At 42.9% G+C, this 25772-nt stretch overlaps 1 protein-coding gene across 1 annotated transcript in view; it reads right to left on the bottom strand.

The window, feature by feature from the left end:
* Positions 1-25078, bottom strand: part of Atg14 (autophagy related 14) — a 37996-nt gene extending 12918 nt beyond the window's left edge. Inside the window, exons 1-4 of the mRNA XM_028873569.2 lie at positions 24819-25078; positions 10667-10729; positions 8958-9000; positions 4142-4223 (exon numbers count right to left, since the gene is read on the bottom strand). Of these exons, the coding sequence (XP_028729402.1) occupies positions 4142-4223; positions 8958-9000; positions 10667-10729; positions 24819-25039 (409 nt within the window). The 5' untranslated portion in view covers positions 25040-25078. The remainder of the gene's footprint in view (positions 1-4141; positions 4224-8957; positions 9001-10666; positions 10730-24818) is intronic.
* Between the last annotated feature and the right edge of the window lie 694 nt (positions 25079-25772).

Genomic DNA, 25772 nt, shown 5'->3' with positions numbered 1-25772 from the left:
CTACTTTACTATTACCTATCACCTGTGTGATGCCTCAGCAATCACCCTACAGTGACCCCATTAGCTAGTCTACAATCTACTTATGCCTTTCTTTCCACTCTCACTCGTTTCTAATTAACTCTCACTTAAATGCTGCCCATCTCCAGAGTGGCACAACTTCAACTTCAACCTATCTGCCCCCTCTCTCCTTCTCTCACCCTTCCTGGGGTGTGTGTGTGTGTGTGTGTGTGTGTGTGTGTGTGTGTGTGTGTGTGTGTGTGTGTGTGTGTGTGTGTTCGTTCCTCTTGTCTCAGCCTGCTGAATGCTGAGATTACAGATATGTGTCACCATGCATGGCCCTTGCACAATCTTTATAAACTACACCCAGTGCCTGACATTCTCAAACACAAACCAAACGTTTTAACCTCCAAAATGGCAATGCCCCTGTTCCCTTTTACCCTACGTTCAGTGCCTCCATCCTTCAGACCCTCTTAGATGGACCCACTTATCGTTAGTGACTGGACAATGAACACTGAATGAATCCTGCAAACGCTCATCCCCCACGGCCGTTCAAAATGCTATCTATCTGGGACTGTGCCTTAGTTGCTCCTACTTTTCCCATTTTCCAGTATTTTGTTATTATTGTTTTTATTACTTTTCCATTATTTCCATTATTGTTCTCACTGGCAAGGCTCTGCCCATAAATGCTTCCCAGATTTGTTTCTCACAACCTGGACTCTGTGTTTGACTTCTAATGCATACAGTTCTTAGTTCTTCACACCAGGCCCAGTGAAGCCTCGCTGCCTCCTAACCAGGCTGTAACAGACACCCGATGAGCAGAGCACCTGTGAACACGAGCTGCTCCTCTCTCAGGACCTAAACATGGGCTTGGCACAGGCAGGAGCTTCCATAGTTTTCCATCCCCTCTCAGAAACGCCTCTTTCTCAAACCAGCTCCACCTAGATGTCTTGGTAAAACACTCTGGGGCTTAGTTTTACTTACTTTCACTCCTTCATGTCCATGATTTCTACTGACCCCTGAAGTACTTACAAGAACCTGTCTAGCTGTGGTCCTGAGTCAGACTTTTTTTTTTGGACAGTTTAAACTCATTACCTTCTCCCAGCACAGGGGACAGGATGTTCAGGCATCCCATCAGCAGCCAGTGCTGCAGGAACTCAGGGCTCCCTCAACTCCCCGTGGTGTCTTCCCTAAAACATCAAAGCACTCGATGCTATTTCTAATCAACTCTGCAGCCAGATCAAGCCCAGCTTCAAGTGCACATAACCAGCTCTCCTGGCCATGCAGTTCAATGTATCTGCACATTCTGCATGGTGAACCCTTAACTCCAAGGCTTTGGAGAAGCAAGCCGCCAGGTGCTACAGCTTCTAGTCTGTGCCCTTTCCTGGGCACACAGGGTGTATTTCAACAACACAGCAGAAAGAAAGAAAAAGGTTACTGGGCAGCAACCTCTTCGTCTGTGAGCTTGGGTTCATGAATCACTTCTAGAGTTTGTGAACTCCTTTAAAATAGCTTGCAAGACAGTGCACAGGCTTTAGAAGGCTGGCACCAAGACTGCAGCCACCTTCCATCAAGCAGCAGTTTTCAATTCTGGCGGGCATCAGAGCCATGCCTCCAGAGCAGCCCAAAGCGGGGTCAATGGATTAGAGCTGACAGCAGTGTGGAAATCTACAGTAAGTGTAGACAAACTTTTCTCAACAGAGCAATATGATGTAGCTGTAAGCCTAGGGTGGATCCTAGACTTCTCTGGCCCCCAATTTCCAAATGATCATGAGGTCACTTTCATAATGTGTTACAGTCCACTGCTTTATGACATGTTTTTGTTTTAAAGTTTAGAAACCTGTTAGAATGAGCTGATTAAAATTTTATGCATGTACATGTTCAGCATACTGTACAGCATCAGAAGGTTGGGACACCTGCCTGAGCATCATGGGAGGCTGCTGGGCAAATGTCGAGTCAATGTTAAGTAACTACTTCTGGTGCTGCTGCTGAACCCAAGACCTGGAGAATGCAAGCAAAAGTCGGGGCTTCCTTCTCCCTGAAGATCCATACCTATATATCATGCTACCTTGCTGCTCTAGCTGTCCAGCCCATCCAATACCACACAAGCACTTCATGAGAGTAAGGACCTTCTAAGGAAGCTCTGATACTATCACATACCACTATAAAGTAACTAGTCTAAAAGAGAAGGGATTCATAGACATGATGGGGACTCTAAACTTTATAGACTAGTTATGGTGGTTTGAATGAGAATGGCCCCATAGGCTCATTATGTTTGAATATTTGGTTTCCAGTTGGTAGAAATATTTAGGAAGGATTAGGAGGTGTGGCTCAGGGGCTGGCTTTGAGGCTTAAAAAGCTTCCTGCCATTCCCACTGAACTTTCTGCTTCCTGCTTGCATGCCTTTGTTCCGCCATCATGGACATTAACCCTCTGGAACCATAAGCCTAATTAAATGTGTTCTTTTATAAGCTGTCTTGGTATTGTGTTTATCACAGCAACAAAAAAGTAACTAGACACTAATCTTGAGAAATAAATGTTTCTAAGGATATGATTTCTTAGAGGGCATAAAATTTAACATTCACCTATGATAACATATACAGCATTTTTCTATAATGTGAAACCAGTAGATTTTATATACATTAATTCACTACAGGGCAAAAGCTATGGTTTCATGTTTCTGCATGAGTTACTGAATATTACAAGGGAGTCCCAAGTCAGACTCTGCCCTTCCTGTCCACTCCTGCAAAACAGTAAATGTGCCCCAATGCTTACTTTTCATGGTGTTGGGGATTAAGTCAAGAGCTGAAGGCTGCAAAGCACTAAAGTGAACTACATTCCCAGCCCTTCCTTTTCAGACCGGGACAGTAAGTTACTGAAGACTTCTGCAAAAATCCCTTACTCTACATCATACTGAGAAAAGCAAGCAAGCAGAGGCTTTGCTTCCCTGTACAGACAACCTAATGAGGAGAGAGGAGGCTAGTGAATTTCAGGCCAACCTGGGCTACACAGAGCAACACCCTTTCTCAATAAAGAAATAAATCTGAAGAATTAAATGCTCTAAAACCACAACTATTTTGTTTTTGTTTTTTTCAGACAGGGTCTCACTCTGTAGCCCTGGCTGTCCTATAACTTGATGTGTAAGCCAGGCTGGACTCAAGAGATCTGCCTCTGCCAGAGTGCTGGGATTAAAGGTGTATATCACCACACGCAGCCTTAAAATCCAGAACATTTTGAGTGCTGATATGATGCTACAATTTTAATTCTACACTTGACTTGTTATCAAAGTCAAAATGCAGGCACACTAAAAATACTGTATGAAATTACCTCCAAGACACATGTATAAGGTACATGTGAAAAATTAATTTCATGTTTAGAGGGTCTCAACATTACAATATCTCATTTTACACACACACACACACTTCCAAAATTGAAAGAAATCTGAATCCAAAAAGGCATTTCAAATTAGGGATTTGATATTTTTTTTTTTTTTTGGTTTTTCGAGACAGGGTTTCTCTGTGTAGCTTTGCGCCTTTCCTGGATCTCGCTCTGTAGACCAGGCTGGCCTCGAAATCACAAAGATTCGCCTGGCTCTGCCTCCTGAGTGCTGGGATTAAAGGCATGCGTCCCCACCGCCTGGCAGGATTTGATATTTTCAACCCACTGTAAACTCTTCAAAGTCACTGATAGCCTGTGATGGTCAATACAGCCAATTTGACAGGATCAAGTATCACAGAGGACAAACCTCTGGTTATATCAGAGAGTTTCCAGACTAGGTTAACTGAAGTGGGGACCACCTTGAGTGTGGGCAGCACGATTTCTTGGGTTGAAGAACTGAACAGAGAGAGAGCATGCTAAGGATCGGCACTCGTGTCTTTTCTCCCCGACTGGATGCCATGTGCCCCAAGCCTCAGGCGCCTGCGGCCATGACTTCCCTGCCTGGGCAGACTCTAGCCTCCAACCGTGAGCCACATAAACCCTTCCTTCTTTAAAGGAGGTGCTTCTGTTTGGTGTTCAGTCAGAGCAATGAGAAAATTAACCAACTCCCGTCCCATCCCTACCTCTTCCATTATCCCTCCAGCTCATTGACTCTATGAAACTCACTCAGACCTCTCCCTGGGGCTGAGGGAGGGGAAGTACTTACTTTTCTTCATTTCTTCATTTCCTTTACAGATTGTTTGTCTCAGCTGTTCAATCCTCATCTTGCATGACATTATTTTCCATCTCTTAAAAAATATGCAACAAATGTCACAAACGTTAGTCGCATGGGATTATCTACTGGGAATCCCTGCTTAGTTTCAGTCTATCTTAGGAGACAGTGAAGAAAACACTATCCTAACTACATTTGTTGTAACTGTTTGTACCTATGGTGGATTACAAAGGGAAGTGTTTTTCTGGTTAAATACAGTAGCTGCTGGGGAATTAACAAGAAAGAAATTGATTCAGTTCTTTCCCATGTGTTAGAGCACAGAGGAAAATGCCTCTAACCTTTCCCTACAAGTACATAGTTACCCACCAGCCTGGCTAAGCTGGTGAGATGGTATACAAGTAGAATCTTAGCACTTGGGAGGGTAGATTCAAGGTTCAGGATTTCAAGGCCACCCCGGCCTACATAAGGCCCTGTTTCAAACCCACGAAAATACAATTATAATACATGACATAAAGATTCATTTCCCCATACTATCCACATATCATGTCTAGTGGTGACTGCACAGACAGTAGATTCAGACAGAGTGTCTGTGTCATCACAAAAAGACCAACTGAGTTCCACTCTCTGTGCTGGCTCCTGAGGTATATTGCAAATCAAATTTCCTGAGGTGACTAGGAGAATTCCACTAACCGTGAAGCTGTCTCTTTACATTAGCAGGAACAGTACAGTCAGGTACAGTTTTTCCCTAGTGAAAAAAGCATCAAAGCTTATAGGACCTCTGCCTGGTTTGAATGAGAAATTGCTGTGGATATCTGTATGCTGTGAATGTGTTGCTCTGATTGGTTAATAAATAAAATGCTGATTGGCCAGTAGCCAGGCAGGAAGTATAGGCGGGACAAAGAGAGAGGAGAATTCTGGGAACAGGAGGGCTGAGTCAGGAGACACTGCCAGCCGCTGCCATGAGATGCAACATGTAAAGATACCAGTGAGCCACGAGCCACATAGCAAGGTATAGATTAATAGAAATGGGTTAATTTAAGATATAAGAACTATATAGCAAGAAGCCTGAACCAGTAGGCCGAACAGTTTAAATAATATAAGCGTCTGTGTGTTTATCTGGGTCTGAGTGGCTGCGGGCCCAGGCGGGACTGGAGATAACTCCAGCTACAAGAAATGGCCCCCATAGGTTCACAGTGTTTGAACATCTGATCCCCAGGAGGTGGAACTATTTGGAAAGATTAGATGTGGCCTTGTTGGGGGAGGTGTGTCATTGAAGGCAGGATTAGAGGTTTCAAATGCCTCCCAGAACCAACACCACCCCCCCACCCCCTGCCTCATGGTTATGGATCAAGATGTGAACTCTCAACTGTTCCTTCTATCCCCATAATGGACTCTTTATGCTCTGAAACATTAAACCAAATTAAGTGTTTTCTTTCATAAGTTGCCTTGGTCATGGTGTTTTGTCACAGCAATCACAATTATTTTCTATTGTCTTCCTATGTGTGAGTAATTAAAAGTCTAAAATAAAGTATTTACAGTGTTAACATTTATATAAGTAGTCCAATGACACAAGACACAGAACAGTGGCAGGGTTTTGTTTTGTTTTAATTTTCATTTACTTTTAAATATTGGTGGTGCGTGGGGCTTGGGGGAAGCAATGGACCACAGAAATCAGAGGACAACTCATGTGGCATAGATCCTCTCCTCACTTTTATGTGGATTCTGATGTGGAACTCATGAGTGTCATGACTTGTGCAGCAAGTCCTTTACCTGCTGGGCTATCTTGCCCACTCCACTGGTCTTAACATGCCCTCGCCCCCAGTCCTCAATCAGCTGGCCTGATAGAAAGCTGGAATGGCCTTTTGAAGGCACAGTTACAGGGCCAATGATGTGGCAGCAGCTTGGAGGGCTGGGGCAGGTTCTCCAGAAGGTGGTATGTGCTTTGAATCAGCATCTAATATACAGCACAGTTTTTCCCACAGCCAGGATCCAGGGTCCAGGAATCAAGCAGTGGAAAGGGAATGGTTCCTCTCTCACTCCTAATGACCAAAGTTTTGCTTCCTGTTCCCATGACCTTAGGTTCTGCTGGCCTAGAAATTTTGGTTCCAGAATGGGGAGTGCCCCTGCCAGGGGACACAACAAACATTCCACTGAACTGGAAGCTCGGACTTCTCCCTGGCCACCTTGGGCTTCTGATGCCCTTAATCCAACAGGCTAAGAGAAAGGAATAACAGTGTTAGGAGGGGTGATTGATCCAGATTCCAAAGGGGAAATTGGATTGCTTCTCCACAGTGGAGGTGCAAGAGATCCTTTAGGTTCTATCTTGGTGCTACCATGTCCTGTGATTGAAGTCAATGAGAAACTACAATTCAATCCAAGTAAGTCACAGACCCTAAGGAATGAAGGTGTGGGTAACTCTCCAGGAAAAGAGCCAAGACCTGCTGGGGTGCTTGCTGAGGGTGGAGGAAATACAGAATGGGTAGTAGAGGAAGGTAGTCATAAATACTGGTTAAGGCCACTTGACTAGTTGCAATAATGTGGGTTATAACTGAAATGTGTGCTTCTGTTGTATTTTGTTAAGAACATGCTTGTACAGATATTTTCTTTCCTTGGTTTCTGTATCATATAATGTAACATCAATTGAGACATATCAGTGCTTATCATATTTAAGTTATGAGATACTAAAAGAATGTCCCTCAAGTGACACTGCCATCTATTCTAAAATATATAACATGTTTGCAGTTGTGTGGGGGCTATTTATATCATGTTAGGATAATTATGACCTGGCTATTGTTTTCAATCAGAAATTAAGTAGGACAAAAGCAGATACGATTGTGTGTCAAGATGACAAGGGGTGGTGGACTTATGATGGCTATTCTTGACTATCAACTTGACCCCATCTGGAATTAACTCAAAACCCAAGCAGCTGGGCATATATGTGAGGGATATTTAGTTAACTAGATTATTTGAGGTTAGAAGACCCATCCTAAATCTGGGCCCAACCTCATGGCAGCCTATAAGAAGGATATGGAAAAATGCTTTTGCTTTTTGCCTGCTTGCCCTCATTCTCACTGGCAAGTTCATCTACCCTGCTGCTGAGACATTCTTTCACTGACTTTAGCGCCTACTACTTTGGGATTCTAACATATACTGAAGACCAGCTGACACATCCAGCTTCCTGGACTGAGCAACTACTAGATTCTTGGACCTTCTGTGGGCAGACAGCCGCTGTTGGACTAGTTGAACCACAGCCTGTAAGCCACTAATAAGTTCCCCTTCTACATACATACATATGTATATGTATATTTGTTCTATCATTTCTGTTCCTTTAGAGAACCTTAACACACCTGCCCTTATTTTTATCTTGAGAGAACTATCCTATTATATAATCCAGCCTGGCCTTGAACTCATGATCCTCCTGCCTTAGCCTCTCCAATGTACATCTCTAAGTTAGGCTGAGGATTCTATAGAAAAGTGTGTATGTTATAAGGATTTTTAAAGATTCTTCATTGAACATCTTAATTATAATATTCACAGCATGAGACACTTCCATCATAAATATTCTTTAAGTGTCATAAAAATTATACATGATACCTTATCCTTTAAAAAACTTAGGACAGAGCAGATAAAAGGAAATGTGACTGTTACATGGAGTCTGTCCTCCTCGTCAGGGACAAGCTCTTCCTTTATAAGGCTGAGTCAGCTCAGAGCCTTGTGAATGCTCAACCCACAGTCCTCTGCCAGAATACCCACAGTGCTAATGCCAGACCACCATGTATCCTTTGTAGAGTATATTTAAAATACACACACAAAGGAATGATATTCTCTTGCCTTTTTTTCATTAAAAATTTCATCTCAGACATAGTTTCTTTTGGACACATGTATACTAATCACATTTTTAAATTTATATCATTAAAAATCAAACTGCCACACTAATTGAACACAATTATGGGATTTGCCACGATACTTCAATACATGAATACCAAAGCATCTTCACAGGCCATGGATTCTTCTCAGCTCCTGAACCTAGAGCATTCATTTATTAACTTTGCAGTGGTGCTACAGTTTGCTACCCATACCTCTCTGTGTCTGTATATATTTCTTAGCAGAAACTTGCTGAGCACACAAGTCCTCTGAAAGTACCAGACTACCTCCAAGTCAAGTGTATTGCTGCCAACAGGGAATGAAGGTGTCAGAGTCCTGTCAAAGTCCTTAATTTACACGTTTGTGTTCCTCTTCTCAGTTCAGGAGTTAATTTTGTTTAATTACAAGACTTTTAATTTAGTTTACTGTGCTAAATACTTTCTTCTGTGGCTTCTAAAGGTCCTACCAACACCGAATTATGTAAGTCCATTACTATATTCTTTTGTGTTTTAAGCTGCAAGAAGCCCCAGCTGGCTTCATGTCTCAACCCTCCTATCTTCAGCTCAAGTATAGAATTCCAGGCACACATCACCACACCCAGCTCTTCCTGATTCTTTAGTATTTTACATGTAATCATTAACTTATCTGCACAGGTGTTTATTGTGAGTAATTTCTGCAAAATGGACAATCTATTTGGTTCTGTATTACTATGCCAAGAGCAAACTTGTATAATTATCCTTTATGACGGTTGTATAATTTAATCGCCTATCCTATTTGGTATATCTCCATGTAATAGTTTAAAAGGCCACACTACAAATATACTTAAACACCTGACTGTCAAATGTGATGAAAAACTAAGTCAAATAATCATTAAGTTCTACCTTAACTTAGAAACATGTAGCCTCGTGTATGAAGACCATTAGCTTAACCACTTGTTGGAACTTACCAACTGATCTGTTAGCCGTTTTCCTTCCATCGCTTTTAGTACTCTGTAGGGAAAGAGGCAGGGTGAAGATTTGAATAAAAATCTTACAAAGCTCAAAAGATACAAATCAATCTTTAAAAAGTTATTATGTTCATGGTGTTTTGCCTCCATGTGTATGCCTGGTGCCTGGGAAAGCCCAAAAAGGACGTCAGATCAATCTCTAAAACTGGAGTTACAGCCGCTTGGGAGCTGCCATGTGGGTGCTGGGAACCAGAGGCCTCTGGAAGAGCAGCCAGGGCTCCTAAAAACTGAGCCATCTCTCCCCTCTCCCTCTCCCTTCTGTTTTCAATACTGGCTGTTGCTGTGTGCCCAGGCTAGCCTGGAATGCACCCTTCTGATTATAGGTGCACACTGCCTGGCTAATGGATCAACTATTTAAGGTGGGTGCTTGGAAAAACCTGGAAATATCAAAGTGGGTCTTAACAAATTATTTTACAAATTCTTTATTCCTTACAATTGCTCACTTCTTTCTTTTTTACCTGTAACATTACCAAGAGCTTTGGTCCTCAGACATAATCAGTAATTTCTATGAGTCATAATCAATAATAATGACCGCCACAAAATAATTCATAATCTTAAAACACAATGATTTGTTCTCAGAGAAAGGGCAAAGACAATGCCTCTGCATAATTTGTCCCAGGAATGAAGTACTCTGGGAAAAAAAGATTCTGTGATATGCTATGAAGTCTTTCTGTATGCTCAGAATATGTGTTGCTCCCATTGCCTAATAAATAAAGCTGTTTTGGTCTATGGCAAGAATGCTTACAGCCAGGCAGGAAATCCAAGAGAGATAGAGAAGAAAGGTGGAGTCAGAGGGGACACCCGCCGCCACCCAAGGAGCAACAAGATGCCATCAGACTGGTAACACCACAGTTACATGGCAACATATAGATTAACAGAAATGGGTTAATTTAAGATGAAAGAGCTAACAAGAAGCCTGAACCATAGGCCATACAGTTTGTAATTAATATAAGCCTCTGTGTGCTTACTTGGGCCTGAGCGGCTGTGGGACTGGACACAGGACACAGGACAACTTCTGTCTACGATGCTAGAATAAGCTAGAGAAACTGCTGGGTCAAATATACTCAGGCAGGCTTTTAAGAAGCACGTTTTTTTTTTTTTCCTTAGGAGGAGCTGACTGTGGAAATTACTGGCATAGGTATCAGTTGTCTTCACTAAAGGTATTTCCATATTGGTCTGGTTTGGGAAGGATTGGCAGAGGGCAAGGCATGTAGGGAGAAGAGAAGCCCTTAAAGGCTGAGCCATCTCTCCAGCCCTCATTTTTTTCTTTTGTTTTCAATATTGGCGGTGGAGTCCTATGGGAACCACCTCTGTAAATGAACTTGGGTCTCACAAAGCTGAGCAGGACCAAGGGAGCAACTCCTCTGTCCAAATACCGAGTCATTACTGTGGGAAAGACTCCAGGTCTTGGGCCAAGATTTTCTAGAAACTTGATAGTCTCTCCTGCTTCGCTTCTCTCAGACACTCTCCCTCCTTTCCCCACACTTTCAAAGTCTGATGCTCCACCCACTGAGTTATCAGGGTGTTTCCCAACACTTCAAAACATAGTCTGCTAAATGAGCTGGCAATTCACATATCTGCACACCACAGCAACAGATTAAACTAAGTGGCTAGAGACAGCCTCTACAAATTAAAGTATAAAAACTCACTCTTTCTGAAATTCTTCTTGCTTGCTCTTAAGCTGGCTTAGCCTTTCCTTCTTGTCAATAAACCTGTAAGAAAAAAAAAATCCTGGTTTATTTACATCCCACTGGCAAGTTTAATGAGACGCCTACTGATTCCTGAGCTGATCACTTCTGCAAACTCCTGTGGAAAATACCCATATCCTGAAAATAAACACTTCCACAATAGTGTGCACACACCTGGGTTTGTTTGTTTGTTTGAGATACAGCTTCTCTGTAACAGTCCTGGCTGTCCTCAAACTCAGATGCACCTGCCTCTGCCTCCTGAGTGCTGGGATTAAAGGTGTGCGCCATCACTGCCCAGTGTTCCCTTCCTTTTTTAATAGAATATGAAATTATAGCCGGGAGGTGGTGGTGCACGCCTTTAATCCCAGCACTCGGGAGGCAGAGCCAGGCGGATCTCTGTGAGTTCGAGGCCAGCCTGGGCTACCAAGTGAGTCCCAGGAAAGGCGCAAAGCTACACAGAGAAACCCCGTCTCGAAAAAACCAAAAAAAAAAAAAAAAAAAAAAAAATGAAATTATAAATGTCCCCTCTCAGCATCATTTCAGGTGCAGCCCACAATTTCTGATAAGGTGTATTTTTATTATCGTTTAGTTTGAAACTTCTTTGCCCCATCATTATTTATTTGTTTGTTTGTTTGTTTATTTTATTGTTGTTTTTTAGAAATGTCATCATGGTTTCCATATTTGTAGCCATTTTTAGGTAGCTTCTTACTACTGTGTTCTTTGTTTGGTCAGTTTTTGAGACAGGATGTCACACATAGCCCTGATTGGCCTGGAACTCACAACAGAGCTCCATCTGCCTCTGTCTCCCAAGTGCTGGGATTAAGTCTTATTTCTATTTTTAAATTTAATATTGTTATAGTCACAGACTATACTCCATGAGATTTCAAGATCTATATTTGTTCTGTCTGTGAAAGTTCCATGTACATCTGAAAGAATGTTTCTACAGTCATTGGGTACAATGTATATAACTGTCAGCGAGTTGACAGTGGCTGATAATATCCCTCAGATCTTCTGGATCTGTGTCGTTCAGTATGGTGGCCACCCGACACACGCAGCTGCTGGACATCTGTGGCTTGTTATGCAATTAGGATTTGAGGATGACAGTATGGCTAACATCATGCAAACAATTAGGAAATGAGCAAATAGCAGCTAACATAACTCTCTCTAAAATACTATTTCTATAACACTCATGTTTAACACATACTAGGTATTTACCTCTAAATGGACAGGATAACATGATCCAATCATGACCTTATGTAGGACTGAAAATGTACAACATACACTAAACAAATAAGCAAAAGCAGTAACTTTATACATGACAAGTTAAATACTCCTCAGAATAGGTCCATCACTATAGACACCTCACTGGACAGCACTACCGTGTCCAGTAATAATGGTGGCAACTGCATGGAACAGTTCAGAAACCACACCCATGAGACTCAGCAATTAAGCAGACATTTACCACAAGCCTACAACACAGAACAAGCATCCTCCAGAGTTCTGAGAACTGCTGTATGCTATTCTACAGCACGTGTGTCCTCATGCTTCCCCTGCCTTGCAGGGGACAGTAAGATACACATGGTAGTGCATGCCTGTAATCCTATACTCAGGAGACTGAGGCGGGAGGATCATGAACTCCAACCTAGCTTGGACTAGAAGGTAAGATTTGGGGAGGGGAGACTGAGACTAGAGTGGAATTTACTTTGACCTCAACAGAGGCAACAGTAACTTATATTCAAACTCCCAAGGTCCTCAAATGAGACAGAAAGCTGGCATAGAGGATAAAAATCTTGCTTTTGTGAGCTATAAGAGTGAGATAGCAGACAGATCTAACCAGAAAGTCTGTATTATGCTGGTTGAGTCTCATGGCCTTCTTGGAAAATGTAATGGGAAAAAAACAACCACTCCAACGACAAAACCTTAGCATACAGATGACAGCAGGAATAACGAACCAAAGATAACAATAAGAAGCCAATCTGATACCTTATGAATTATGTTATCTTTCATGAAAGGAATTCAAAATAGGTGGTGCTAAGAACAAAGCAGGCAGCTGTGCCAACGCATTAGGGGCAGATAGGAAGGACTATGGCTGCTTGGCACTTGCTCATCCGTACACTCATTCATTCTCCACATCCTCTCCATTGCTCAAAGATATGGATGGATGCCACCATCCTGTGCTTTCTCAATATGGTTTCCAAGAAAGAAGTGAAAGGAAAAACAATCACCACACTCAATGAAATCGGAATGGTTTCTCTTTTATCTTAAAGTAGGGTGTGGGAGGGTGGATTCATATTTTATGCATTGTTTTGCAAGTTGGCTAGTGTCACAGATGATCTTGTTATCTCTCCCCATTGCAAACATACCAAGATCTATCTCATTCTTCATTACTGCCTAGCATAAAGCTGCTCACACAGCCCTTACTGACGGAAACACTGCTGCTCCCAAAGGCTCACTACTACCAGTACCAGGACAGATGCACACCACAGTGCAGTCTTTACATACTTTTTATTTTCTGAGAAATTCTTACAAATGAGACAAGATGCTAGTCAAAGAATATTCATATGCAAAATTTCCTCTACAACATTTCACAAATGTATCACCTCCCTAAGAGCAGATGATGGGGCCATTCTGACTCCCCAAGTTCTGAACATGTGTCTTTGCAATCCTCTTGGCTGGTTTACCTGCCTATACTTCACTGTCAAAGGCTGGGCATCTTCAGAGCCAGCCGGCGTCTTGTTCTTCTGCTACTCTGTCAATACCCTTCATCCATTTTCTATCATCTTTTTCCTTTAAAGATTATTACCACAGAATTAGGTATTGTTCTTTCACTCATGGTGAAATCATGCTTTTCTTCCTCTGTTTTCTTACTGCTTGTGAAAACTCGGTCATACTCTTTTGTTGTTGCTTAATGACTTAAGCTGTGTTGTTTTCTAAAATGAATCTGCCAGTGAACTTTGTCTTCCCTCCCAAGTTAAAAATGCCTACTTTTTGAGACAAAGTCTCACTGAATAGCCCTGGCTTGACTTGAACTCACTATGGGGTCCAAGCTCTGAACTCAAAGAAATCCATCTGTTTCTGTCTCCTGAGTGCTGGGATTACAGGTGTGGGCTACCATACTTGGTATAAAAGTGACTTCAAAGCCAAGTGTGGTAGCATAGGCCTATATTCTCAGACTCAGATATTTACTACATTCCTCCTTACTTATACTTTAGAGTATATTCCTTTAAAAGAAATTACTCCTTTCAATTGACTGGTGTTTCTTAAATGCTTCCACAATTTTGTGACTTTTTCCCACTAAAATGTGTGTCTTACTGCTGTGAAGAGACACTATGACCAAGGCAACTCATAAAAGAAAAAGCATTTAATTGGGGACTTGCTTACAGTTTCAGAGGCTTACTTAGTCCAAGAACACCATAGTGGCACGCAAGAAGGCATGATACTGGAGAAGGAGCTGAGAGCTACGTCCTGATTCTCAGGTAGCAGGCAGAGAAAGACACTGTCATGGGCTTTGAAGACCTTAAAGCCCACCTCTAGTGACACACCTCCTCCAACAAGGCCACACCTCCTAATCCTACCCTGACAGCTCCTCACCTGGGAACTAAGCATGCAAATACAGGAGCATATGGGGGCCAATCTCATTCAAACCACAACAATCCTTCAAATCAACTGTCAGGTAGGAGAGGGTGTTCACATAGAACTCAGTGTGGCATGTGGTCACGCCAGCTCTGAACTCCAGCAACTTCCTGAGTGTGATACCCTTCTACACTGAGGATGAGGATGACTGAAAAATAGCTGTTAGGGGCGGGCAGACATTACAGGCAAAGGAAATTCCACTATGTGAAAAATTACTTTGTCCCATGCCTTTTAACCATCGAGGCAGCCAGCTAAGACAGGACCATAACTGCTGTAAGGGGCACTGATTAGGACAAGCTCCTAACTCCACTGATCACCAGTCGCAATCGTGGGCAAGTGAGTACATCTACCCTCAAGTCAGACCAGTCACATAAATCTGTCCCATGTTTCCAGAGAAACCACAGACTCTATGATCTACCTGTATTGTTAATTCGGTGCTAGGGACAATTAGCAGTGAGCAACACTGAGCACTTACTGTGTTCTAGGCCAAGTACATTAAGAAAATGACAAGTCCTTCAATCTGCCCCGAGTCCTTGTCCTCATCCTGGGGCTAAACTTAGACTCTAGGATTACCGCAACACAGAAGTCTCAGATATTCAACTGACAAACATTGTATTTATTTGTTTTCCTCAAAGGGGCAAAAGACTGTAACCTTTTGAACAAGCAACTGACAGCCTGAAAAATATTTAAATCTCTCAACCAGTTAATTTGGTGCAAAGAACTAAGGAACCAAACTAGAAATGAGTAAAGATTTACATCTGAAGATTCAACTATAGTCAGTTATAGTAGCAAAATGTTAGGAACAATTTTAATGTCCAGTAGGAAGTTTAAATGATAACATGCTACCATAAACACTAATATTTTTTTTGTTTGTTTTTTCGACAGGGTTTCTCTGTGTAGTTTTGCTGCCTGTCCTGGATCTCACTCTGTAGACCAGGGTGGCTTTGAACTCACAGAGATCCGCCTGGCTCTGGCTCACAAGTGCTGGGATTAAAGGCGTGTGCCACCACTGACGACACCACCACCACCACCACCACCACACACTCTTCTAGAAGAGCACACCGGATCCCCAGAACTGGAATTACAGGCAGTTTGTGACTCATCATGTAGTGCTGGAACAGAATAGGGGTCCTAAGCAAGAGCAGCCCTAATCATTGCCCTTTGACACCAGGGGGAAAACATAAACTATTCAATAATTAAAATTACTCATGCTTCCCTTTTGAGGTTGACGCACACTATACACACACTCACATAATTCCTCCAAATTCCTTAGCTTCTTTGAGCAATCACACTCTCTAGGTTCCTTAAACTGGGGCAAGAGGAGTGAGAGTTATCGCTTTCTGGTCAACGGGAAGGAACTTTCCTCATCCCTAATTTCAACACATGTGGTAGAGGCCTTCATGACAACTTTCCAGCTCCAGAAATAAGTCAGTGAGACATCTAAGGCAAGTCAGAGAGCAGATCAACCTCTCAGCGTATTACCAAAGCTTTGCTGAGAAGGGAGGGGCACAATAGGGCTAATTACACACTTAGAGACAGCTAAAGAACTAAATGTTTCTTTTTAAAATTCTTTTAATTTTTTCTTCTTTCTTTTTTTTTTAAATGCATATGGCTGTTTTGCCTGCATGTATGTCTGTATACCCTGTGCATGCAGTCCCCAGGGAAATCCAGCAGAGGGCCTCTGGAACTGGAGCTAGGTTGTGAACTACCATGTGGTGCTGGAAATCAAGCCTGGATCTTCTAGAAGAGCAACCAATGCTCATCATAACCAATGAGCGATCTCTCCAGCCCCTCAAATTAAATATTTCTTAAACTGTGATCTAACATGGTAACAGTTAAATGATTACTAGCCATCAAAATTTCTTTTAATTTTTTGTTTCTTCTTTCATGTTGGAAATGGAACCTAGAGCCTCATAATTACCTAGCACACACTACATAGTGAGTTAAGCCCTAGCCCTTTTCACTTGAAGTCAAGACAAGAGGGGACAGAATGTGCAAAAGGCACGGTCTTATTGGGAAGGTTCTGTCCCTCTACAACAGAACATCACGGAGGAAATAGTAGTCAGCACAACAGAGCAGAGCAGTGCTCGGTGCCATCACTCAGATGAGGGGACACTTCTGTAGTACCTGCCCAGAGGACAAAAGAGAAACCCAAAGCATCATGCTCAGACACTGCACACAACGTCGTCGGAATGGGTGATTCCACATCTTCTGAATTAGACCGAAGTACAGAATCACATGGAGACTCAGGGATCACAGAGCTGGGGTGAGGCACTCCTCACACTTGCTGCTTCTGCAAACACAGGAGCAGTAAGTCACTTCCCTCAGCTTACTCTGAATTAAGACACCCGTTGGTAAGTAAGATAGGAAAATTCCTTTTTGTTGTGCAGATAGATAGTAAATAAAAATAGGGAGAGATCTTAACATTTTTTAAAATGTTTATAGTTATAAAGGAGTAATTAATATTTCATGCATTAATATGACAGTTATTAAGTACAAAAAACTTAAGATCTGCAAAACATCATGTGTTGTGTGGTCTCACTTTGGCATGAAAAGTAAAATATTAAGGACTATACCTCACAAAAGTAGCCCTGTTGTGGGGCTGCGAGAGTTATATATCAATGTTTCAGCTCAAGAGCTTATATGTTCAAATGTTGTATTTACAGTTAATTTTCTTTTTTTAAAGGTGCCCATTCATGTATAATGATTCAAAAGACTTGAATGCTGCCTCCTCTTGTGTGTGAGAGCAGGATATCATGGAGTTATCTCCAGGTGGAGGACCCACTGAAGTGATCTTCCTAGACCCAGGTCACAGTGCTCACTGCAGGCAGCTCAGCCTCACGGCACTCCCAAGCATGGTGCAAGAAGACTTAGATTACTAGCAGCATCGAGATGTTCAGTGGTGAGATTCCAGACTACACTGGAGCTGGGTGCTCTCACCTGGCTCCAAGAAGGAGGGGACCAACACTGTCTAAACACCCACTAAAGTCTCCGACAGTCCTGTAGTCTTGACCCCTAAAGCACTGTCTCCTCTCTGGCAATTTCTAAAGGGAAAACCCCGCCCTCAGAGCTATGCCAGCACTGCTCTGCCATCCCCAGGGAAGCACTAAACGTCCTAATGGCATCACCACATCAACTCAGAACCTTCCATATCAACAGCAAACTGCAAGCCCCAGGACTGGCTTAAAAAAAAAAATCAGTTTATTTTCCGTGAACTGTTAAATGCCACTGGTGCTTTAAAGAGATTCGATTATGACAGGCTTCAAAAACAGTGCAGAAATCTTGGCAGTTAAAGAGAATGTTGGGCCTGGGGAGTACTGGACTATGGCAAAGGAGCAGCTGGAGGTAAGAGGAGCCCTGGTCACCAGGAATCTTCACACAGTGGCAGGCAGACAAGCCAGAGTGCTGGCTCTTCAGGCTTGACGCCAACCTTTGCATAACTCATTAAAATGCATATGGTCCTTTTAGATACATCTGAAGTCTATCTAATAAAATCAAAGGTTTTTCTTTCCTGTTTTACACGCCCATGTACACACAGGAAACATAGTTCAGATGTGGAAGTGAACTAGAGAAACAGTACAGCCCAGGATCAGGTCAGCCACCAACTCTGAGCCTCCATTTCCTCATCTTTCAAACAAGTTCATAATTTGAGAGGGTGTAATAGGGGGAAAACTGTGGTAATAAATGAAATGATACTTACTGAAAACAAAAGATGTGTTCTCTTAGCCAATCTGTATCTGTTGATGGAATACATTAAAAAACTATAGGCTAGGAACTGAGGCATTCTGGAAGGACATCCATGCAATAGAAAAATTGATAAACTTGCTTCAGCTGTCTGTATTACTGCCCTCTCAAGACAAAAGAGATCTTTTCCCATTATAAACAAGTGACTTGTTAAGTTTTCTTGTAACTGAATCTCTACAATACTGACTGCATTTATCTACATCCAACAACAACAACAACAAAACGTTAGCAGGGCCAGAAGAGCTGTTTCAGAGGTTAAAAGCCCTAGCTGCTCTTCCGATGACCTGGGTTTGAGTCCCAGCAACCCATACAGTTGCTCACAATCTTCATTACTCCAGCTCCGGGGCGTTTGACACCTTTTTCTGACTTGAGGTCAGCAGGCATGCACATGGTGCAGAAAACATGCAAAAAATTATAATATTTAAAGAAAAATCTTAGCAAACACAGACTCCTGCCAGCCAGTCATCTCACACCCCAGAAACTATTTCCACAGGACAGAGATAGAGGGACAACCAAGAAGATACTGGTGAAAGAACAGAGGTATCTAAATGCATTTTGGGCATGACTTTCCCTTGAAATCTATGGTAACATCTCAACTTTTCCTCACCCTTTAATCCAGCTCAATTTGGATAGTCCCTGTATTTCTGCTTCTGAACAAAAAAATGCAACCATGTATTTCTAAGTTATCAATGAAGGTAACACAGCATCATTCCTAAAATTGTACTTCTAAAGCCTCACCATATGGCCAGAAAACAGGTCTTTCTCTACTCCCCACTAGGACACCACTGCCTCCTAAACTAGCAGGCAGACCCCAACTGCCCAGATCACATTCCCACCCCCAGTTGATCTACTGAAAAACAATCAACAAGTGCTTCCCAGATTTGAGGGAAAAGATTACTCAACCTGTCAGTTTTCTATTGCATAACAGTGCTATTTTGGGAGTTAGATAAACACATAATCCAGAAAAAATAGGCTCCTGTTAAAAAAGCATAAACACCCAGCAGCACAAGATGCAGAGAAGACTTTGCTGGGAGAAGTGCTTCCAATCACAGGAATGGTAAAGAAGATACATGGTCCTCTTCATTCCTTATGGAAATGTGCAAGCTAAAGGGTGGGTGAAAAGACAGACTAAAACAGGTGTTGCATTAGACAGACAAGGCAGAGGTGAGCCCAACAGTATTCTAGACAATAAAAAAGGAATGTTTCCATGTCTGTCAAAGTCACACCATCTCCAATAGTATCTAAAGACATGTTAGCTGGGTTTGATGGTTAATGCATATGACCTCAGAATCTCAGTACTTGGCAGGCTAAGACAGGGAGTAGTGTGGCTACATAGTTCCAGGTCATCTCCATGAGACCAAAACAAAATGACACATATTTCTTTTTTTTAGAGCTGAGGACTGAACCCAGGGCTTGTGCTTGCTAGGCAAGCACTCTACCACTGAGCTAAATCCCCAACTCCCACATATTTCTTTCAAATGACCTAATTATTGTGAGATTTACAACTTTATTATCTAATTTTCCCTAACTGCCAAACTGCTAACCCCCCACATATTCAGCTGGTCTAGGTTAAACAAGGGCTTAACTGTACTATGAGGGCTTAACTGTACCAGATTTTATTTCCAAGTGGATCCAGTCAATGAGAGGCTTTTCATGAAGTTCAAAAGAAAAGGAGACTAAATAAAGGCAGGCGCAGAATACACAATTATTTACAGATAATGAAGACAGTAGCACAAGTAACCTTTACTCTAGGTTTGAGGCCTGCTACAATCAGTCAAATCCTGGAGAACAGGCCAGTCTTTCTCCTCAACAACTTGCCAGGGTAGCTGATACATGTACTGGAATCCAACAAGAATAACTAAACGGCACCTGGCTACCAGGACAGTGGTTCTGGCTCTCCAGAGTCTTTCATCCTGTTAGACACTGAGTAATGATCTGGAAACAAGAACACTGACAAACTGCTTCTGAAGGCACAGAGCTCAAGAGAGGAAAGGGTGAGAGTGAAGGGAAGCTGGCCAACAGACCACTGTGGCAGTCCTGTAAAGGATAAGGGAGTGAGGCACTTGCTCTTCATTATTCTGCTTATTAGGAAAAGAAATCCACTATAAACACACCCCTCTTCAGAAAACTCAATACTCATAGTTAGCCAAGAATTTCTATGTAAGACTGTGCTGGCTAGTTTGCAATGCTAGGGACAAAGGAAGGCTTTGCACGTACCAGGCAAACACTCTACCACAGCCACATTTCCAGAACTGTTTTAAAAAATGGTATCACCTCGGCCATGCCTATGTGCTACACCCTGCACTGAGCTGATGATATGACGGAACAAGAAGTTGCACCTAGCCAGGCAGTGGTGGCGCACACCTTTAGTCCCAGCACCTCAGGAGGCAGAGGCAGGTGGATCTCTGTATGTTCGAGGCCAGCCTGGTGTACACAGTGAGTTCCAGGACAGCCAAGGCTACACAGAGAAACCCTGTCTTGAAAAAGCAAACAAACAACTCCAACCCCCCTCCACCCCCGCCCCCCCCCAAAAAAAGAAGAAGCTGTGCCTTCATGGAAAGCATTTTGGGTGCTGGCATTTTACTCAAATAACATTACACACGGAGGAGGCATTACATCACCACAACATGCACCAAGCTAGCAAATGGGTTGGTGGAAATGAGAGCCTTGCAGAGGATCAGGATGTGACATTTAACTACAGAGGTGATTGCTCTAGATGTCCACTAAGACATAATGAAAACACAGTACATATACAATAGTGAGATTTTATTTGGTCATAAATAAAATTTATCAGGAAAATGGATGGAATATAGTATTAAACAAGGTAACATTGTCACAGAAAGACAAATACTGCATAATCTCACTCATATGCATATCCTAGCTTCTGGGATGTGTGTGTGGGGGGGTGTAGTGTGGTGTGTGGTGTGTGTGTCTAACTGTGGGCTAAGACCAGAGAACTAGAAAGGAGCTCATAGGGTAGGGCAAAAAGAGGCTTTAGGAAAAGGAGTGGCGGATGACCAAACATGACAAATGTGGAAAGAATATTGATAGAAGAAAGGTTCAAGGGAGAGGGAACAGGAACATGGGAAAGGAAAGAGAAAGAAAAACTAAGTATGTAATGAAAATGCTGTAAGAGGGTTGGGCATGGTGTGCACACCTTCAGTCCTAAAACTTGGGAGACAGAAGCAGGCAGATCTCTATGTTTACCACCAGCCTGGTCTAATAGTGAATTCTGACCTGCCAAGGGCTATCTATGTAGTGAGAGCCTGACTGAAAAAGGAAAGAAAATGCTAGGGAAACCTATTACTTTGTGTGCTAATTTAAAAATTCAGAGGCAAAAGACAAGGTGCCTATTAACAGGGGGGAAAAAATGTTCAAATGGAGAACAATAAAGAGATATGTCTGGATGTGAAATTTGAGGAGACTCATGACTATGGAGCAACGATACCTGAGTCTATTTTTTAGCGCTTATTACATGCTAGACATCACACTAAGTACTTTAAAAGCATGTTCTAAAAATCACTCCCAGAAACCTATGAAGTATGATACTCAACCATTTTCAAAATGAAATAAGCGTCAAAGAAATGTGCTCAAAATCATATAGCAAGTTGTGGAACTTGAATTCAATTCAAGACAGCATGAATCCTAAGCTCATCTTTTTAACTCAACCTTATAGCCAAAGTTAGAGATCCATACAGTATCCAGATCACGTGGTGATTCACATGCCAAGGCAACAGATTAGATTTTATTTTAAATGCAGTGGAAAGCAAGAGAAGGGTTTTAAGCAACAGACTGACATGGAGCTTGCTTACTTTTTTAGAGGTGAAAAGCAGGGGTGGTCATGTCTGCATAAAAGGAAGGATTACACATGACTACACAGACCTAGTGGCGACCTGTAAGCAGACAGAAAGACGGGCTTTCGTGTTGGACTGAATTAGACTGGCTGCTGGTGGTGACTTAGATGCTAAGGCGTGAAAGAAAAAAGCAAAGACCAAGACAACTCCCTGATATTTTACTTCAGTAACCAGTGGGTCATGAGAGATGATGCAGAAGTGGTCTGTAGGAATAGACTGTGAAAGAGGGCTAGATTCACTGAATTCTTAAATCTGCTAAGTGAGGATACAATCGTGCACAAAAAATACACAATACTCCCTCAGAGTCTACACCTGAGGGGATCTGACAACCAGTAAGTTATTAAATGGTGATACAACAATAAAGCACATTAAGTAGAAATGAGGTCATTAGTTGAAGGGTCCAAAAGAATCTTCAATGTATAAGCAGAGGTCTGAAGGAAACAGGAGGCAGCCACGAAGATTACTACAAAAGTTCTTGGCAGTCTGTGTGCAACTGCAAATGCTCTGAGGTGGAAGTGTGCTTGGACTGTCAAAGAAGCCAAGAAGGTATAGCCTAACAGCTAAGGGAGAAAATAATGAGAGATTGGTTCAAGGCAATTATATGCAGGACTTTGGCTCAAGATTGCAGCTTTCACTTTGAGTAAAACAAAACCAACAGAAGATCTGAACCGAAGAATGGAGTGGCATTACTCCTGTTATATGTAGATCACACTACCAAGAAGGGTTCAGGAAGCAACAATCCTCCAGTGGATTAGACTGTATAATGATGAAAGGCTCAGACTGAGGACAGGCTTTTTTTTTTTTTTTTTTTTGGTTTTTCGAGACAGGGTTTCTCTGTGTAGCTTTGCGCCTTTTCCTGGAACTCACTTGGTAGCCCAGGCTGGCCTCGAACTCACAGAGATCCGCCTGCCTCTGCCTCCCGAGTGCTGGGATTAAAGGCGTGCGCCACCACCGCCCGGCTAAGACAATTTTTTTTTGTTTTGTTTTTCAAGACAGGGTTTCTCTGTGTAGCTTTGCGCCTTTCCTAGGACTCACTTGGTAGTCCAGGCTGGCCTCGAACTCACAGAGATCCGCCTGCCTCTGCCTTCCAGAGGACAGGCTTTGAACGCTCAAAATTTGTTGATGGATTAGATATGGTGCTTTACTGAGAATTGGAAGGATTTTTTTTTCTTTTTTGACCTGAATAAAGGAAGGATGGTATTGCAATTTACTGTACTAAGATGTGAACAAAATTTATGTGAAATTAGGAGTTCAGATTGTCATGTTAAAATAGAGATAACTAAACCGGGTGGTGGTGGTACACGCCTTTAATCCCAGCACTAGGGAGGCAGAGCCAGGAGGATCTCTGTGAGTTCAAGGCCAGCCTGGTCTACAGAGCAAGATCCAGGACAGGCACCAAGGTTACACAGAGAAACCCTGTCTCTGGAAAAAAAATAGAAGTAACTATTACAAACTTAAATACAGGTGAGGAAGGGGGAAAAATTAAATACAGATGTTGAGCAGCATGCTCTGTTCTGGAATTTAGAGGTCTGGGTCGGAAATCTAAGACTGGCCATCTTCAGCATCTAGATGGTATTAAAATTACAAGAATAAACCTAGGGAAGTGTAGATGCTAAATACTTGATAAGCTTCAACAACTAGACATTCCCATGTTTCCTCATAACAGAACTGCTTTAATTTCTAGAGCTATCACTTAGGACAGCAGTCCACAGTCTAAAATCATCAAGCTCATCCATAAAACAGCACAGAACTAAAAAGATTTTGTTACACCAATTATCTTCAGAAGAAAAAGAAAGGAGCCCCATGCCATGATCACAGAAATACTGGGAACTCAAAACATTCCCCAATCTACATGGTATATAGTTTAGCAGCTAAATGCATAGGTATATGGATTCAGGATGTTTGGGTTTTAGTTCTGTGTGACTCCAGGGCAAGGCTCTTACTATATGTACAAGTCTCCTCAGTAGTCAGTTGGGGATAACTTGTGTAGTTGCTGTAAAGGAATAAATTCTTCAACTTTAATGTTAAAAAAATTACCTGTCTTATTCGGACATAGGGGCACATGCCTTTAATCTCAGCACTTGGGAGGCAGAGTCAAGCAGATCGCTGCGAGCTAGGCTGGTCTATATTAGTGAGTTCCAGAACAGCCAAAGCTATATAGTGAGACACTCTCAAAAAACAAACAAACCAAACAAAAATTCTGTTTTACTATCATCAAAACTCATTGTTGAAACAAAAGTTAGGAGACAAAGACTCTAAGCGTTCATTTTTCAATTTTCTTAATTCAGAAGACAAAATATTTTACTAAACTCTTTTAGCTAAAGGCCTGCAACTCAAAACACATTCCCAAATCCCCAGTGACATAAAATCATCTTTAAGGTTACAGAAGATGAGGCAACCTCCTAGTCCTCGTTCACACATTAGAGCTAGCTAACAAGGTCCATCTGTGACCCAGACAACCAGGACCCACTCCCTCCTAACCAATTAAGTTCTCTACCGGTTCCTTCCATAGAAAAGTATAGACGTCTGAAGACGGGAAAAGGTTAAACCAGGCTTCTGAATGGCAGTACAGCAAAGAACTAGGATTCCTCTACATATCAGCGGAGTCTTCTCCAGAAAGACACTATTTCCTTTTCCTTAGTACCCAAGAGGGCCGTGGAGAAACTCTCTGGTGGGTGATGGAGAACAGCGAGCTTCGCTCACCTGGCTCCCACCCCCACCCTACCCAGTGGCAACAAAGCGCCGGCGCAGAACAGCCACACTCTCCTTCCACAGTCGCCGGACTCCAGGGCCGGGACTGGGGTGTCCAGGCTCCAGCCTCTGGGCGCTGAAGCAGAGGAAACAGAGAGGCAGAAACAATAGGGCTGTGGCGGCCGCCGTACCTCTCCTTGTCGCGGCCGTCGAAATAGACGAAATCACCGCTCTGGACGCACTTGGCGCAAGTCAACCGCCGGCGAGTGGTGTTACACAGCGGACACCGCTCGACCGCCACGTACAACCCCTCGGCGTCGTCCACCGAGTCCACCAGGTCCCGAGCTAGCGCCCGCGGCCCGAAGCCAGGAGCCTCGGGCGTCCAGGATCCCTTCCCACTGGGAGACGCCATGATGGTCTGAGCGCAGGGCCAGTCACGTGGGATTTTGTTTTCATCCAGGTGCATCCTGGGCGCGGGGGCGGGGCCTAGGGGCCGGGGCGGAGTCTAGAGGCTGGGGCGGGGGTCTAGAGGGCAGGGGCGGGGCCCAGCGGCCCAGGGACCAGACCCGGAGGCATACTGTCCGGGACGCGCGATCCCCGGGTCTTCCTCCGTGCCCTCCCAGGCGGCTGCGCAGTTCGGCCTGCTGAGTGGAGCTGTGCAACGCCAGTTACGTTAAGCAAAGTATGGTAATGGATGTCCCAAGCATGCTCTGTAAAAGGCGCGGGAACACAAGAAGGGAATTCATTTCATTCACTATGATTACTTTAGGTTTTTGGCTAAAACTACAAGGAGCAAAGTTGAGAGAGAGACAGAGTTGGATCTTGGAACTAGCTGAAGTTTGACTCACCTTCCTCCTTAACAGCTGTGGGATTTGAAGAAAATCCTTTAACACCTCTGCCTGACTTTGTCCAGGCTCGTGGATGTAATTGCTGTACCTCCATAACCCCGGAGGGTTAATCAAAGGCTTCTCATAGCAGCCGAACACTTTACATATCAGTGAACACCAAACTGAAGATGCAAATCAAAGCTGTATGTTTTTAAAAACTGGTTTTAGTAGATAATGTCGTCTATGTAGCCCCCACTTCCCTGGAGTCGCAATCCTGCTGTGGCGGCCTCCTGAGCGAAGGGATTATGGGCTTGTAAC

The sequence above is a fragment of the Peromyscus leucopus genome, chromosome 9 (genome assembly GCF_004664715.2).
Source record: "Peromyscus leucopus breed LL Stock chromosome 9, UCI_PerLeu_2.1, whole genome shotgun sequence".
Classification (NCBI taxonomy): domain Eukaryota; kingdom Metazoa; phylum Chordata; class Mammalia; order Rodentia; family Cricetidae; genus Peromyscus; species Peromyscus leucopus.
Note: the sequence above shows the minus strand (reverse complement) of the source record. Positions and strands in the feature narration are given on the sequence as shown.